This window comes from Sapajus apella, unplaced genomic scaffold (genome assembly GCF_009761245.1).
Source record: "Sapajus apella isolate SASKATOON/1434 unplaced genomic scaffold, GSC_monkey_1.0 scaffold73, whole genome shotgun sequence".
In the NCBI taxonomy this organism is placed as follows: domain Eukaryota; kingdom Metazoa; phylum Chordata; class Mammalia; order Primates; family Cebidae; genus Sapajus; species Sapajus apella.
In genome coordinates, this window is record NW_022437013.1 from 4,851,972 (window position 1) to 4,868,907 (window position 16,936).

General features: G+C 41.4%; 1 protein-coding gene across 4 annotated transcripts in view; it reads left to right on the forward strand.

Annotated features, from left to right (window-relative positions):
* The window catches only part of CHRDL1 (chordin like 1), a 123,781-nt gene extending 107,393 nt beyond the window's left edge, over nt 1–16,388 (forward strand). For 2 of the 4 annotated variants that reach the window (XM_032250845.1, XM_032250846.1), the window contains exons 9-12: nt 687–896; nt 7,922–8,089; nt 10,761–10,850; nt 13,901–16,388. In XM_032250845.1, the coding sequence (XP_032106736.1) occupies nt 687–896; nt 7,922–8,089; nt 10,761–10,850; nt 13,901–14,031 (599 nt within the window). In that variant the 3' untranslated portion in view covers nt 14,032–16,388. The remainder of the gene's footprint in view (nt 1–686; nt 897–7,921; nt 8,090–10,760; nt 10,851–13,900) is intronic. The other 2 variants (XM_032250847.1, XM_032250849.1) reach the window with 1 other exon arrangement.
* Nucleotides 16,389–16,936: the final 548 nt, after the last annotated feature.

Consider the following 16,936-nt stretch of genomic DNA (forward strand, 5'->3'; position numbering starts at 1 on the left):
TATATATGTATATGTATATGTGTGTATGTGTATGTGTATATATATATTATATATATATGTGTGTGTGTGTATATATATATATATATATATATATATATATATAGGCTGGGTGTGGTGACTCATGCCTGTAATCTCAGCACTTTAGGAGGCTGAGGCAGGTGGATCTCTTGAGTCCCAGAGTTTGAGACCAGCCTAAGCAACATAGGAAGATCCCATCTCTACAAAAATAATTTTTTTAAAAAGTAGCAGGGTATGGTAGTGCACAGTAGTCCCAGTGACTCAGGTGGCTGAGGTGGGACGATTGCCTGAGCCTAGGAAGTCAAGGCTACAGTGAGCCATGATCACACCACTGCACTGCAGCCTGGGCGACAGAGCAAGATCCTGTCTCAAATATATATATATATATATATATATATATATATATATATTTATAGACTGCCTACTATGCGTGAGGCCATTTATAAGCATCCAGAAGCTGCTGATGAAGAATCTGCAGAAGCTGCTGAGAATAGAATATGGCCCAAGCTGTTTTTTGGTCACAGATACTACTCGGTAAACATAGCCCCATGGCTATGACAAGAACAAAAGATGTGTGATGTGTTAAGTATTTCAGGGCTTGGGTTCTAAATATAGGGTTACATTTTAGCTCCTTAGCTTTTAATTGCTAATTCTGTGTTCTCTTCCAGTATGTGTTTCCAATGGAAAGACCTATTCTCATGGCGAGTCCTGGCACCCAAACCTCCGGGCATTTGGCATTGTGGAGTGTGTGCTATGTACTTGTAATGTCACCAAGCAAGAGTGTAAGAAAATCCACTGCCCCAATCGATACCCCTGCAAGTATCCTCAAAAAATAGATGGAAAGTGCTGCAAGGTGTGTCCAGGTAAAAAGGCAAAAGGTGCGTTGGTTGGAGGCCCTGCCTTTGGTTGACTGACATCCCCACATGGCCTTTCTAAACTCTTTGGGCATCAGAAACATAATCTTTCATATAATTACAATAGTAATATTTCTGATAATAATTGATTTCATTTTCTCTTTTCTTGAAATACTGAAAAGACAGTTGCTTGGAAGAAATTTACTGCCGAAAAATATGCTGGGGATTTGCTTGTATCTACCACACATCTCCTGTATTGCTGAGTGCTGAACTTATCTGTGCTTTTCTAAATACTAGAGAATTTAGTCTGTCATGATGATTAGGAAGAACAGTAGCAGCTTTCATCTATATCACTATTAAACCCATCAAAGTACAATCACATCCATTGCCCTTTTGAGACAGGACGAGAGGCAGGTGAGTTATAGTGGAAGGAGACCAGGTTCTGATCCAAGCCTAAGGTGTTGAGTGACCTTGGAAATGTGCACTCTGGGCCTCATAAGCCTTTTCTGTACAACTGAAAGTTTAGAAATATTATCTGTAAGCTCCCTTCTAACACTAAAATCCTATAATTATATTATTATTATTTGTCTTTTAAAGATAAGAAAACTGAAGTATATAGTCACATGACTTGCCCAGATTTATTCAACTAATCGATCATAAAACCAAGGCCTATAACTCAAGTCACTTCCAGACCATTGTTTTTTCTATGCCAGTAGAAAATATTGACTGATGAAAAAGACAATTTAATTATTTAAATGGTAGTTTTTAAAACATGAGCTAAACAAAAATATAATCCATAATATTGGGGTTGACAGATAGGATGGGTAATCAATCATTCTACCTCTGGCTTGCCACTGGTTTCCTGTGTGACCTAGAACAAGTCATTTCACCTCTTTGAGGTTCAGTTTCCTTCTTTGCAAAATGAGAAGGTTAGAGTATATTATTTTTTTTGGCCCTTACAGCTCCAACATTCTAAGAGTCAATGATTTAGTAAATCCCAAGGACATGAATTTATCATTTCTTATGCTTTTTGCAAAGCATTTTGATAAACACAGATGAAAATTCAAACATTTTTTAAAAGTAGGTAGAGAGCTAAATTATATACTTCTCCAATTTAGTTCCTCATGACTAGTAGAAAACATGCCCTGAATCAATGTATATGTATTGAGCATTTTCCTGCAGGCCAGTGGTACTCAAACTTGTCTGAACATTGGAAGCCCTTGGAGAACTTCTACATATATCTGTGTCCCATCCCCAGAGACTATAATTTAATTGATTTGAAGTGTGGCCTGGGCTGTGGCATTTTTTTTTCTGAGATGGAGTGTCGCTCCATTGCCCAGGCTGAGTGCAGTGGTGTGATCTTGGTTCACCGCAACCTCTGCCTCCCAAGTTCAAGCAATTTTTCTACCTCAGCCTCCCGAGTAACTGGGATTACAGGCACCCACTGGCTGTGGCATTTTTTAAAGATCCCCAGGTGAACATTATGTGCAGAAAAGTTTGAGAAGTCCTGCTGTAGGCCCAGGGTGCTTTATGGTCTTGCTACTCAACATGCGGTTTGTGGACTGGCAACAGCTAGGAGCTGGTTAAAAATGTTGACTCACAGGCCCCCACTCAAGACCTACTGCATCATAATCTGTATTTTAACAAGAACCCCAGGTGGTTCTAATGCACATTACAGGTTGAAAAGCACTGATTTATGATACAAAATTTTCCTCAATGTGACAACCCCCATCTTCAGAGTACACAGAGGGCAGGGTATGGACAGAAACAACAGGAGCTATCTGACATGGTGTAGAGAACTGGGACATTGAAATTTATGAGAAAATATATTTATTACGAGTATAGAGAGAATACTTTTTTTTGAGACAGTGTCTGGCTCTGTCGCTCAGACTGGAGTGCAGTGGTGCGATCTCGGCTCACTGCAAACTTGACACCTCTGCCTCCTGGTTCAAGCAATTCTCCTGCCTCAGCCTCCTGAGTATCTGGGACTACAGGCATGCACCACCACACCTGGCTATTCCAACTCTTGAGCTCAAGTGATCCACTCGCCTTGGCCTCCCAAAGTGCTGGGATTACAAGCCCGAACCACTGCACCTGGCCAATGGAGTCAGCACATTCTAAGGATGATATGGACGTCGGGGCTACCTAGACACGATGACCTATTGTGACTTCCAAGTCTGTGGTCTCACTGGATCCTCAAACCCTTTAGCGTCACATAGTGGTAGTTTCATGAACACGGTTTTCTCTTCTGTCAGGAGTCTCACACCTATAGTTTAAAAAGTAATGCAACAAGATAATTTCAGGCAAAAACTAATATTTACATAAATTACCCATGATAACATAAACCCTCTTATTGTATAATATTACAATCTGAATCTCAGGCTTTCAAACCAAATCTTATTTCATTGTGTGCTTAAAATTTTATTGATGCAGGTGATTCAATTAAAAAGTGAAATAATCAAAAAGTTGTGAGAACAGGACAAACAACAGTCATTGCTTTTAAAACAATTGTCCTCTTAGGTTGGTAATGTTTATTAAAACATTTGGTGGCTGGATGCAGTGACTCCCACCTGTAATCCCAGCATTTTGGGAAGCCATGGCAGGAAGATCTCTTGAGCCCAGTAGTTTGAGATAGCCTGGGAAACATGGTGAGACCTCCCTCTCTACAAAAATTGAAAAATAAAATAGCCAGTCATGGTGGCACGTGTCTGTAGTCCCAGCTACTTGGGAGACTGAGGGCTCAGGTGAGAGGATCACTTGCCTAGAAGATCATGGCTACAGCAAGCCATGATCACACCATTACTCCCCAGCCTGGGCAACAGAGAGTGACCCTATCTCAAAAGAAAAAAAAAATGGGTAAATGATTCCACTTCTAGAAATCCTAAGTAAGTAATCAGAGACATACACAAAGATATACAAATAAGAATTTTTGCTGCAATGCTGTTTACAATACTGAAAAATTGGAAACAATCTGAAAGTTCGCCAATATGAGAATGATTAAACAAATTATGGTATATCTATACTGTGGAATGTTAATATGGCAATTAAAACTCATTATATATCAAGATTGAATGGCAGAGAAAGATGTTTGCAATGTATTTATTAAGTAAAAATAGCAAGCTAAAAAACAATATGAATGTTATGATCCCACTTTTTGTGTTAAAAAAGGAAGCATTGACCAGGTACGGTGGCCAACACTTGTAATCTCAGCACTTTGGGAGGCCAAGGCTGACATATTGCTTGAGTGCAGGAGTTCAAGACCAGCCTGGACAACATGGCAAAACCACTTCTCTACCAAAAATACGAAAATTAGCCAGGGACTGTGGCATGTGCCCACAGTCCCAGCTACTCCTATTTGCGACGCTGAAGTGGAAGGATGGGTTGAGTCCAGGTGGAGGTTGCAGTGAGCCAAGATTGTGCCATTGCACTCCAATGTGGGCAACAGCCAGAAGCAAGGGAAGGGAAGGGAAGGGGAGGGGAGGGGAGGGAAGGAAAGGGAAAGGGTTTATATATGCTAAGACAAAAGATTGGAGGAGCATATGGCAAAATGTTAACAATGACCATCTTTGGGTGACTGAATTACAGGTCACTCTTATTTTCTTTTTTATTTATTTGCATTTTCCATATTTTCGACATTAAATACATATTACTTTTGTATTTAGAAAACATAATATGTTTTATCACGTAAAAACTGCCCTCCAGCATCCCAGTTGGCAATATATTCTTTGCCCACTTTCCCACTCTGCTCAAATATATGGAGATAGACGATTGATTGAGCAACATGGAAGAAGAGAATTTCTGTCCCATTCTGTGTATCTGCCTCTCCATGAGCCCGACATGGGTGTCTGCATGTCGAATCGCTCCTTAGTCACATTGCCTGAGAGTCAATATCCACGTAGCCATGGGCACCTACTCCAGGTACTCTGCAACTGCAGGGCATCAGGAGGCATGCACTTGCTCATGCATTCAATCTGGAAATATGTTTTAAGTACCTATTGTGTGCAAGACACGGTTATACACACTGAGGACAGAGATGTGAACAAGACAAAAGCTGCTTACCAGCATGGTCCTTACATTCTAGCAGAAAAGAAAGACAGTGAACCCAAATCAATAAGGTAATTTTAGATTGTGATGAGTGCTGTGAAGAAAAACCAAAGAGGATCAAGAGATAGTGAATGGGGCAGGAAGCACTTTTAAAGTAGTGGTCAGGGAAGGCTTCCCCAAAGAGGTGATATTTGAATAGAGTCCTGAATGACGTGAAGGGGTGAGAAACGGATATTCATGACAACACTGGCCTCTTAAAAAAATGGCACATGACACAGAAGAAAAGGAACCAAGGGAGTGAAGAGAGAAGTAGATGGAAGGAAGAAAGAACAGTAAATTCAGTTATGTTGAAAAGGGAAAAGAGATAAATAAAATTCACTGATAATCCAGCCAAATGTTTCATTGTAACAAATGTTTGCAGGCTCCTACAATAACAAACTAGGACCAAAATTAAGGATGGGAGTTTCATCTCTCTCTTCCCTTTGACCTCACCGTGCATATCGGTGGCCACCCACAGGGTTGGGTAAGATGCCCACTTCCTGAGGTTCCCCAACTCACTTCTCACACTGTCATGCCAAACCCCTATTAACCTCAGTAGGGAAGGAACCAGGTTTAAGAGGCTGAAGACAAGACCCAGAGCCAGCAAACAAAACATGGAGTTTTATTCGGGGCTTACATACAGGGGAGAGAGTCCAATGGAGGTGGACTGGACAAGAGGACCACCTTACATATAGAAACAGTCCAGTGGCAGCAGGTTGGGCAGGAAAACTGCAACTGTTTGCAGACAGCATGCAGTTTATATAGCATTTTCACTGAACACTCTCCCTTTAACTACCTCTCCCTGACAACCTTCATCTAACCGAAAACTTAAGGTCTCAATCCCCTGTGCAGCCCCAGGGATGGGCCTGGGATTCAGATGGTCCTCATAGACAAGGAAAGAATCTCCCAATTGGCCACGCCCAGATTCCCAAGGTCTGAACACACATTCAGATGTGTCTGCCGTACAGGGTCATTCTAAGTGTATGCTTAAGTTATTGCTGTCATGAGCATTTACCATACACACAACCACAATACCACTCCAATACCTGGAATTTCCATAATTAAATACTCCTTTTAGGTTATGGCATTAAAAGTTCCTATTAAGACTTAAAAGTTTTCTTAGCTGGGATAATACATCTCCTTCATTACCACTTCTGCAAGGAATTCTGGAAGGCTCAGGATGGGAACATTCTCATGGGATATGGAAATGGCCAGAAATGACTTAAAGCACATTGTGTTCCCCAAAAGAAAATGAGAGTAGGTGAACATGTAGTGGTCAGAAAGCACCTTGAATTGCAGAACTGGTGGATGTTGCTGAATAGGTAGTTCTAAAGACAAACCTTGCTTTTCTTAGTATTTTCAAGTACCAGCCAGGGTTAAGTCAATAATGAGTTTTATTGTTTGTAGATCCCTTCCATCAAGTAAATTAAGCTCTTGCAGGGAAGGAGGTAGTGGTGCAAGATGACTCTTCAGGCTAGTAGGAGAACTTTTAGCATATTACAGGTACTGCCAGTGCTATCATGGATTTCATGTCAGTTATAGCTGTAGCCAATATTAGCTGGTGAGCAAACTTTGAGAAATCAGCTGTCATTCTAAAGATGATAATTGAATACATAGAAATCTCTGTACACTCTGGCCTCCTCCCTCTCTCCAACCCATTTAAAAAGTGCCAGCACACAGCCCTTATTACCCAACATATCACCAAAAAGACTGTCCCACCAAGTAAATAAATAGCTAAAAAGAAGGACAAAAGGAGGAAAACAAAAAGCCTGATTCTATGATAATGCACAAATTGAGTAATCCAATCTGGAATCATCAAGATAAGGCTGTGGTTTTGTCTTTACAATGCCAAATGGTGGTAGGGGTGGGAAAGCTAATCAGGTTAGCAAGAGACATACAATAGCAATTTGATTACAACGTCTCATCCAAATGTGTCTGATTGGCTAACAGTGAGTCTCCCTAATTAGAGTCACAGATCCAAAGCACTCAACACTCAGTGGTTTCATCCTCAACAATTCAGATATTCTTGCAGGTGGCTTCTGTTGTTCTGATTTGAGTGTAAGCTTTAAGCACGAAGCTCAAGAGAGTAGCAATTACAAGGCGAGCAAGGAAACTTAACTTACTGATAACCAACCATAAGAAACTTTTTAAAACAGGGGGCTGAGGAAAGAGGAGGGTGGAGTGAAATGGAGAATATTAGGGGGTTGGTACCTTTATGCCTGCGAGCTGAAATTCAACAGTTTAGTTTACACATTAAATGATCCATAGTTCAGGGATTTGACCAATTTTTTGTGTCTTCCAGCCATTCATTTGGCATAGCATACATATGACTAATCTGACATCTAGATTTTGGCACTGGTGCTGATCCGGTATTATTGTTCCCCTTACAAACAAATCAAAGAGCATTCAGAAATGTCAAGCCAATTTGGATAGATCCTTTGGGCAAGTATATGCACATAAATGAGTGTCATGAATATTTTCTAAGTATACCAAAGTTATGCCAAGGATGTCAACCAAGGCCCTTTGTTAGCCCATTCCTTGGGCCTCTCTTGGCAACACTGAGCTGGACAGAGCATGATCCTGACCCTGTACAGAAAGTCCTATGTTCCCTTAAGTGCCTAAGAGATTTGTACCTGGCTACATTTTTCCTCATGAAAGTCCACTTCTCAGCGACAGTAGTAGGGGGCCAGTATTCTGAAGAACTATGGATTCTGTCAACACATGAACTTCAATCAAAAGTTACGTGCTCCTTTATGATTTGTGGCTTAATCTGTGGCTTGTTGCAGGGGCAGCCTAAACTAAGCTAATGAAGTATGGGTGGAATTTCTGTCTCTCAAAGAATGTCCTTGTTAATTGTCCACTTTTGATAAGTGTGAGATGTTATGAACAATGAGATACATAAATGCAGAAGTTCACTTCTAACTTTAGAAAATCATGACAAAATTCTACTTGCTTCCTAATTCCAGAAGAACTTCCAGGCCAAAGCTTTGACAACAAAGGCTACTTCTGTGGGGAAGAAACGATGCCTGTGTATGAGTCTGTATTTATGGAGGATGGGGAGACAACCAGAAAAATAGCACTGGAGACTGAGAGACCACCTCAGGTAGAGGTCCACGTTTGGACTATTCGAAAGGGTGAGCAAGACTACATTCATTCTCATCTTTGTAAGGAGGCACAGAAAAGGAAGAGAAGACTCACCTTAATTTTGCTTCAACCTGTTCTCTTGTTTGGATTAGAAGTTTTTTTGATTGCTTAGAAACTGACATGTCTAACACCATCATCATTATGGTCTTTCAAATTTAACGATGGCTTGTGCTAAAGGTCAAGTATTGACCCTTGAGTTTCCAAAGTTGTCTTTTTTTTTTTTTTTTTTTTTTGAGACGGAGTTTCGCTCTTGTTACCCAGGCTGGAGTGCAATGGCGCGATCTCGGCTCACCGCAACCTCCGTCTCCTGGGTTCAGGCAATTCTCCTGCCTCAGCCTCCTGAGTAGCTGGGATTACAGGCACACGCCACCATGCCCAGCTAATTTTTTGTATTTTTAGTAGAGACGGGGTTTCACCATGTTGACCAGGATGGTCTTGATCTCTTGACCTCGTGATCCACCCGCCTCGGCCTCCCAAAGTGCTGGGATTACAGGCTTGAGCCACCGTGCCTGGCCAGTTGTCTTTTTAACACTACCAAAAGCTGGAGAAGTGGTTCTCAACCCTGGCTGCACATCAGAATCATCAGGGAGAGTTCTGATTTCCTTTAAACACCGAACATCTGGGCCCTAACCCCAGAGATGCTGATTTGTTGTTCTGGAGTGGGGCATGGGCATCAGTGTTTGTTCATGCTTCTCAGGTGATTATAATGTGTAGCCAGGATTGCAAACTACCAAACTGTAGTCTATCATTCTTTCTAGTATAAAGCTCAACAACCATGAAAACCCATTCATTCAGGGCAAAGCTAGGCCCCTAATATGGTGATGTGTATTCTGGGGTAAAACAAATGTAGGCTGGGTGCGGTGGCTCATGCCTGTAATCCCAGCACTTTGGGAGGCCAAGGCGGGCAGATCACCTGAGGTCGGGAGTTTGAGACCAGCCTGACCCACATGGAGAAACCCCGTCTCTACTAAAAATACAAAAAATTAGTCAGGTGTGGTGGCACATGCCTATAATCCCAGCTGCTCAGGAGGCTGAGGCAGGAGAATCACTTGAACACAGGAGGCAGAGGTTGCGATGAGCTGAGATGGCACCATTGCACTCCAGCCTGGGCAACAAGAGCGAAACTCCATCTCAAAAAAAACAAATTTAAAACATCATGCCTGCCCTCAAGAAGATTATAGTCTGTCTGGAGAAACCCCAGTCACAATGTGCAATTCTTTTTCCAGTTATTCACAGTGACTACCACGGCAAGCCACATTGTGTTCATTGTGATCATACAGCTCTTCTAACTATTTTGTAAGCTCAAGACTAGTACTGATTTAGTGTGGTCAAATTCCTTGCAATTTAAGAGGAGAAGTGAGATTTTGGCTGGAAAATAATACACATCTTTTTGCTAGTGGCTCTCACATAAGGCTCAAGAGTACTCAAACTTCTGTATGCCACAGCATTACACAGGAAGCTGGTTTTAAATGCAGCTACCTGGCCCCATTCCAGAGATAAGAATTCAGTAGACCTTGGGTAGGGTCCAAACATTTGCATGTTTAACCAATAGCCAGGTGATTCTAATGCAGGTGGCACTTGGACAATGCTTTGAAAAAGACTGTTCAGTATCTATGAGGCTTTTATCTTCCCCTTTAGACAACAGCCCTTGTCAAAAGAATGCATTTCTCCCTACCCCTTAAAAAAGATGATTGAACATGTATATGTTTCTCACTCATGCTAATTTTTGCTTTATGCCTAGGTGTTTTGATTTGCCATCTTTAACTCCCTAGCTCATGCATAACAGGCCACCTATGACTAGGCACTGGCTTGTTGCATTTCCCCAGCAGTAGACCCACTATTCGTCATCCCACATCTTTTGCCTCTCAGAGGTATGCCGATGAATTTCAGCTTGCTAATGTAGCATCTAAATATCCTCTTGTTCACAGGGCTGGGTTATCAAGGTCTGTGCTTGGTGGACACAGAAAAAGAGTCTCCATCTGCTTTTCCCATTTAAGTGGGCTGGTAGCATGTTGCTTCTTAACTACAAGGCAGTTGTCAGCTGTCTACCTGTTATTGTGATAAAAGCTATTCAGGCAAGGTTGAGATAGTTGGGGACACTCCAGTTTAACTCCCCATTTATGAATAAGGAAGGCTAAAGGATCTGTGAATATTTTTTCCCAAAGGAAAATATGCTTTTCCCTGAGTTCAAGAACGGGGGTGGCTTCTCCATTTATAAAACCAACCTGCCTGCAGTCCTATTGCTGGATGTCAGTGCTTAGCCAGGAGGACAGCCCAGCAGTTTGACAGGGACACAGTCTACCCAGGTTGGAGGCAAAGGCAGAATTCTTAATACTACCTTTGGCTGCAGAAACTGCAATAAGCACCTATGCTTGATTCCATGTGGCTTTCCCTAGGAGAGGGTCTCATGGTCAGCAGCACTGTCTTCCTTATTTCCATCCACTGGAGAAGCCGAGGGGAAGCCAGTAAGCCAAGGCAACAAATGGAGTCAATTATAACCCTTGAGCCATCCAAATTCCTGGTTAAGCACATTACACAGCCCAGCTTGATACTCCTAAGCCCTAGTAATGAAATAATATGCTGAGCCTGAGCAGAAAACAAGGAGTTGATGGTTCCAGATAAAGTGCCTGACCACCTTCCCCACTTTTTGCTTGACCCTAGGCATTCTCCAGCACTTCCATATTGAGAAGATCTCCAAGAGGATGTTTGAGGAGCTTCATCACTTCAAGCTGGTGACCAGAACAACCCTGAGTAAGTAGTACTTCTCTTGAATGCTCCTAGAAAACACATCCAGTTTTCAATTTAGCATAGCCACAGCTAAAGTCCCTCTGCAATCTCAGTGAATATTAGCACTGCATGGTGTCAACACTAAAGGATGTTCCATCTCTCTTCTGGGTGACTTAGAAGTGAATGGGGTAATCTGCACATAATCTGGAAAGCTTGGACATGGTGAATGCAAACCCAAATCTGAGCATAGGATACCTCATGTCAAGGCTTCCTGAATGTCTTTAATGAAACTGCTAAGCACAGAGTCTCAAGAGGGTTGGAGAAAGCTTATAAGATTCCAGGTCTGGTATATTTGTGGAGACTTCATATCTGGAAGGATGTGTCTTCTGGTGGTGGGTATGAGAGGCAGAGAGAAATTGAAGGCATATCAATTCCTGTGTTGTATGAAATCTCATTTACTCCTTGGGAACAGCCCCTGGGTGGTCATGTTTTCTTCAGAGCATTCAGGCACTCAAAAATACTTGCAGCTCTCCCACTTTCCACACTGGATGGAGCCTAGGGACTAAGATACTGCTAAGCACTGGGGTGGTGCTGAGGGGCGGGGGGAAGCACGTCTAATGAGATAAAAGGCAGTTTCCACAGGAAATTCTAATGGATGAGACAGAACATGAAAATGCCTTTCATATGAATTAGTATAGTTCTGAGGCGTGAAATACCAAAGTGCTCAGGGGAATCTGCAAAGAACAATGAGATGAGAGCCAGGTGGGCTTAGTTGGGGAAGGCTTCGGGGAGGAGGTGTGGTTTGAAAGAGAAGGGTGTGACTAGACAATGGGTCAGGAAATCAGTCCAAGAAAACGGTGCAGCCTAAGAGAAGACTCAGGAGCAAACAAGAAATGTGGGTGGGAGTGAGGAATGATCGCAAAGGCCACAGAAGGTGCACTAAAAGAAGATTTGGAGGTAAAGTAGTCATAGGTCCTGAAAGAAGCCAGTAAAACGTTCAGATGTAAGGCAAGTAGCATCAGTAGCTGCTGCAAACTTACAAATAGCATAGAGGTATCAAAATGGTGCTTTGGAAAAATGCCTTTCAGCTATTGGATGGATCTATTACATTAAGCACATACTTTAATGAAGCCAGATTATGAAGAGCCCAATTTATCATGTTAGGACATTGGACTTGATCTCTAGGCCAGAGAATGCCAGTGAAGGTTTTCGAGCAAGTGAATGGTGGATTCAGATCTCTCTTCCTTTCTTCCTTTATTTCCTTTTTTCCTTCCTCCTTCTTTCTTTCCTTTTTTTTTCTTTCTTTCTCTCTCTCTCTGTCTCTCTTTGTTTCTTTCTTTCTTTTTCTTTCTTTCTTTCTTTTAGAAAGAGGTCCTTGCTGTGTGGAGTGAATGGTGGACCCTTAGTAAGAGAAGTCGGATAGTCTGAATTAGGAAGTAATTATATTATATTAAACCGGTGAGACAGGGGAGGAGCGGCCACTGTGAGAAACATTTCTGAGGTTAAATTAGCAAGATAGGCATTAAAGAGAGAAATGAGTTGGGAATGGTTCCAATATTAGTAACTTGACTGGGTGAATAGTAATACCATTCACCAACAGGGAAATTGTAAAGAACAAGCAGGTATTGGTGAAAAAGAGTTTCACTCAGAACATGGTTAGATTAATATCCTTAAGAGCCATCTGAGCAAAGTTATCTAATAGACAGCTGGAAAGAGGGTCAAGGAAGTCAGTTGCTTGTCCTTAGCAGGACTAATAGAAAATAACAGGTCATTATGAGAATTCAAATAGACAAGTTGGGAGTCCTTTCATATGAGTAAGAAAGGAGGCAGAGTCTAGGATCCTAGGATCAATGATGAGACTTTTGAAGTTACATATTTTAGTTCATACTGTGAACAAGGCACTGTGCTAGGTTCCAGGGGACTTAAAAGATGATTTAGATGTACTCTGTGCCCATAGCAGGATTTGGGGTATATAATGGAGTAGAAGGTATGTTTCTCAAACTGTGTGTAGCTGAAGGAAGTTGGTATGATCCTACAGGGTCACCTAGGAGCAAAGAACAAGCCCAACTCCTTTATATAATGTGCCTAGCAGAACCCGGCACATTATAGGGTTTCAGTAACAGCTGGTTCCTTGCCCAACTTCTCTTTTCGTTTTTTGTTTTTTCTTCTATCTTCCCATTGAGTCATAGATAATGGGGAAAAGGGAAATTCAAGGGAGAAAGGAGTAGAGAAATCAAGCCCATAGGGAAGGTGGGTCATGTTCTCATGTGGCTAAGTGAAAAAAAAGAGGTTCAAGACAGGTTTGGGCTTAAGAGGAGTTGGCTTAACTTGGACTAGGAGTTCTCCAGCTTGTAGTACCATGAGCACAGGAATAAAAAGCAGACAAAAGAAAGTATCCAGGGTGAGCAGAGACAACAGGGAATGGAAGGGCTACAGCCAAGTTTACTCTGAGTGGAAAGGGACTCCATGGGGAATATGAGAATGGATGAGGAGCCATGGGAAGGGACTTAGGGTGCTAAGGGGATATAAGGACAGCATATGGACATGGGAAAAAGCAATGTCAATAAATTTTTAACAAAAGGTGGCAGGAATAGAGAAAAGAGTGATAAATAATCAAATAGTAATCAAGTAACCCAAACCAATATTTGGGGGCCCTATGGGTAAGCAAAGCCCCAGTAATGTAGTAGGTGCTGTTTTCCAAAGTGCCTTTTTGATCTGGTGCCAAGTAAGCTGCCTAAATAGCTAACAAGCAGATAGCGAAGCATTTTGCAAATGCTAAATATACTGTAAAAATTCCAATAATAACACTTAGGTTTTTCTCTTGAGGAGGGGCAGTTCTGTATTATTCTTGGGATTCTTAGAAATGTTGTTTGTTGAAATGAAAACTTCATTTCCATATCTGCCACTAGAAAAGTGTCTTGGGACCATTTTTTGAAACCAACTGACATTTGTATTCCACATCCCCTGGTGGATCCATGAGTCAGTGGGTAAGCATGGGGGGTATGTTGGTTCTGTTCCTAATTTGCTCTGCTCTCCTCTTACTCCCGGACACTTTGTGTGTGTTTGCCTTTTAGGCCAGTGGAAGATCTTCACCGAAGGAGAAGCTCAGATCAGCCAGATGTGTTCAAGTCGTGTGTGCAGAACAGAGCTTGAAGATTTGGTCAAGGTTTTATACCTGGAGAGATCTGAAAAGGGCCACTGTTAGGCAAGATAGACAGTATTGGATAGGGCAAAGCAAGAAAACTAAAGCTGCAGCTGGACTGCAGGCTTATTTTGCTTAAGTCAACAGTGCTCTAAACTCCCAACTCAAGTGCAGTCAATTATTCATGCCACGCACAGCATAATTTGCTCCTTTATGTGGAATGGTGTGTCAGCCCTTGAGCACCTCCTCCAAAGAGACTGGAAGAGTCTTAAATTATGTGTGGGATGAGGAGGGATAGAACACCACAACACCACTCTAGTTTCTTGGAGAATCACATTTCTTTACAGGTTAGGAACAAACAAGACCCCAGGGTTTTTATCTAGAAAGTTATTCAAGTGAAAGAAAGAGAAGGGAATTGCTTAGTAGGAGTTCTGCGGTATAGAACAATTATTTGTATGAAATTATACCTTTGGATTTTAGAATATCATGTGTTCTTTTAAAAAAAATTGCTCCCCATCTTCTCTCCTCACACCCTCCCTCCCTTCTTCTCTCTCTCTCTCACATAGACACAGACACAGACACACACACACACACTCACACATTCACACTCACATTAAACTAAAGCCTTTATCTGAGGCAAAGATAGGACTCTACCTTACTTTTCCCTTGACTGGATCCCAAGTAGCTTGGTGCCCAGGAGAGTAAATAATTGTGAACAAAACGATCTGCCATTAGGTCTTTGTGGCGGTTTAAGTCACCAACTACAGGGACAGGGTGAAGAATAAGAATACTATTTTATGGCCTCATTAATTCACTTAGAAGTGGTAAAGAATTTTTCCCTAATGATACCACTTTTCTTTTCTCTTTGTACCTATGGGGCTTCCAGAAAGAAGTTAAATTGAGTAAAATGATCAGAAACTGAATCCATATAAGACAAAATTATTGTTGAAGAAAGAAGTTGATAGAAGTCCAAAATATCATCTTTTTACTTTCACATCAATAAAATTCACCAAGTAATAGATCAGTACTCACTAATATTTTTGAAACCTTAGTTGTCTGGCCAGAAAAACCTATATTAAATTATTAAATTCTAGAAGCTCTTTAAAAGGGAAGTTTTCCTTCTCCAATTACAGGAGTTGATTTTTACTTTGCAAAGTGGTTCAGTCCTCATGAGCATCTGCATGTTGGCTCTTCAGTTAAGAAAGTTATTGTTCATTTAGGGAGCTGGAAATTCTGATAAAGATCTGTATCCTAAACCTTCCTACTATCCTTGCCTTATTCATCAAGCAAGTATTTTAGTTGAGAATGCTGGAGAAGGCTGCTCCTAAAATGTCTACTTGCAGCCAAATACAAGAGCATAAATTATCCCTTCTGAGGTCTGGCTTTAGAAATCATCTTTGTGGAAAGACTTAATTCTTCACAGTAAGGATCTCAGGCCTGCCTTCTAGATTTGTTTCCTCTGAGGGGTAGGAATGAACTGCAGAATTGTTTTAAGAACCTAGAAACCCCATATATCTCATTCCATGACTATAGGTGAGAGAAATTTTTCCTAAGAGGATTTGACACCAATAGATAAAAATATAAAATGTTCAGTCTTTATGACAACCGGGCATAAAGGAGTCAATCAAAGAGACACAAGGGCCTTATGGCCAGGACTTCTTGGGACAAGACTCTCACCACCTCATCACACACTTTCTCCTTGAAAGAGGGAAGTAGGGCATCCCAGTTGAAAGGTCACAAAGCATTAGAGAGAGAGAGAGAGAGAGAGAGAGAGAGTGTGTGTGTGTGTGTGTATGTGTGTGCGTGTGTGTGTGTGTGGTAAAGGGGGGAGGGTATAATGTAGCTGCTCCCTTTGTCCCAGAGGTGGCAGTATTTCCATAATGTGGAGACTAGTAACTGGATTCTGAAGCAAAGAGTTGTTTCCCCTTCTGGATGATTCACCCTGGAGCCTTCTCACCTAGGTGTTCTCTGTATGCTTAGCCTTAAGAGAACACCCAGAGAGCTTCCCTAGAAAGACTCCTGCCTCCAGGTGCCGGGACACACCTTTGCAAAGTGCTGTGGGAAACAGGAGCTGGGGAGCTGTGTTAAGTTAAAGTAGAAACCCTCCAGTGTTAGGTGTTGTGTAGGGAGTAGGACATAGGGAAAAGAGGCCAAGCTGCCTGTAGTTAGTAGAGAAGAATGGATGTGGTTCTTCTTGTGTATTTATTTGTATCATAAACACTTGGAACAACAAAGACCATAAGCATCATTTAGCAGTTGTAGCCATTTTCTAGTTATCTCATGTAAACAAGTAAGAGTAACATAACAGTATTACCCTTTCACTGTTCTCACAGGACATGTACCTAATTATGGTACTTATTTATGTAGTCACTGTATTTCTGGATTTTTAAATTAATAAAAAAGTTAATTTTGAAAAATCATCTGTAGTCTTGTTGCATAAGTGATTGACTCTTCAGGTCAATACTGACCTTGGACTGGGTAACAGGTCATGGGTGGGCATAGTGGTTTCACAATCACTTTCACATTCTCATACTAATGCATAGTGGTGAAGAGTATGAACTCTGCAGTCAGACTATTTAGATTTTTAAGCCCACCTGTGTACTTACAGTCCCCCAACTATAAAATGGGATATTAGTGATATTATTGCCCTTTGCCTGCAATCTTGCAGTGAGTTTTAATTTAGTCATTGCATATAAAGGGATTAGAATAGTGTCTGGAGCATAGTCAGTGTTCATTTATGATCATGGATATTCACAGATGTCATGGCACTGAAATTGGCCATTGATTTCTTACCTCCCTTTGGATCAAGATAGTTAAGAGATTGGGTACAGAAGGCCATTACCTTAGATTTCAATGCAGCCTCAATTGTGGTCTGCTGCTCACATTATTTTTTTTTTTTACGAACATTTGTATAGGGATCAGAATAAGAGTTTTGTCACATATGTTGATCCAAACTAAATTCCCTCAA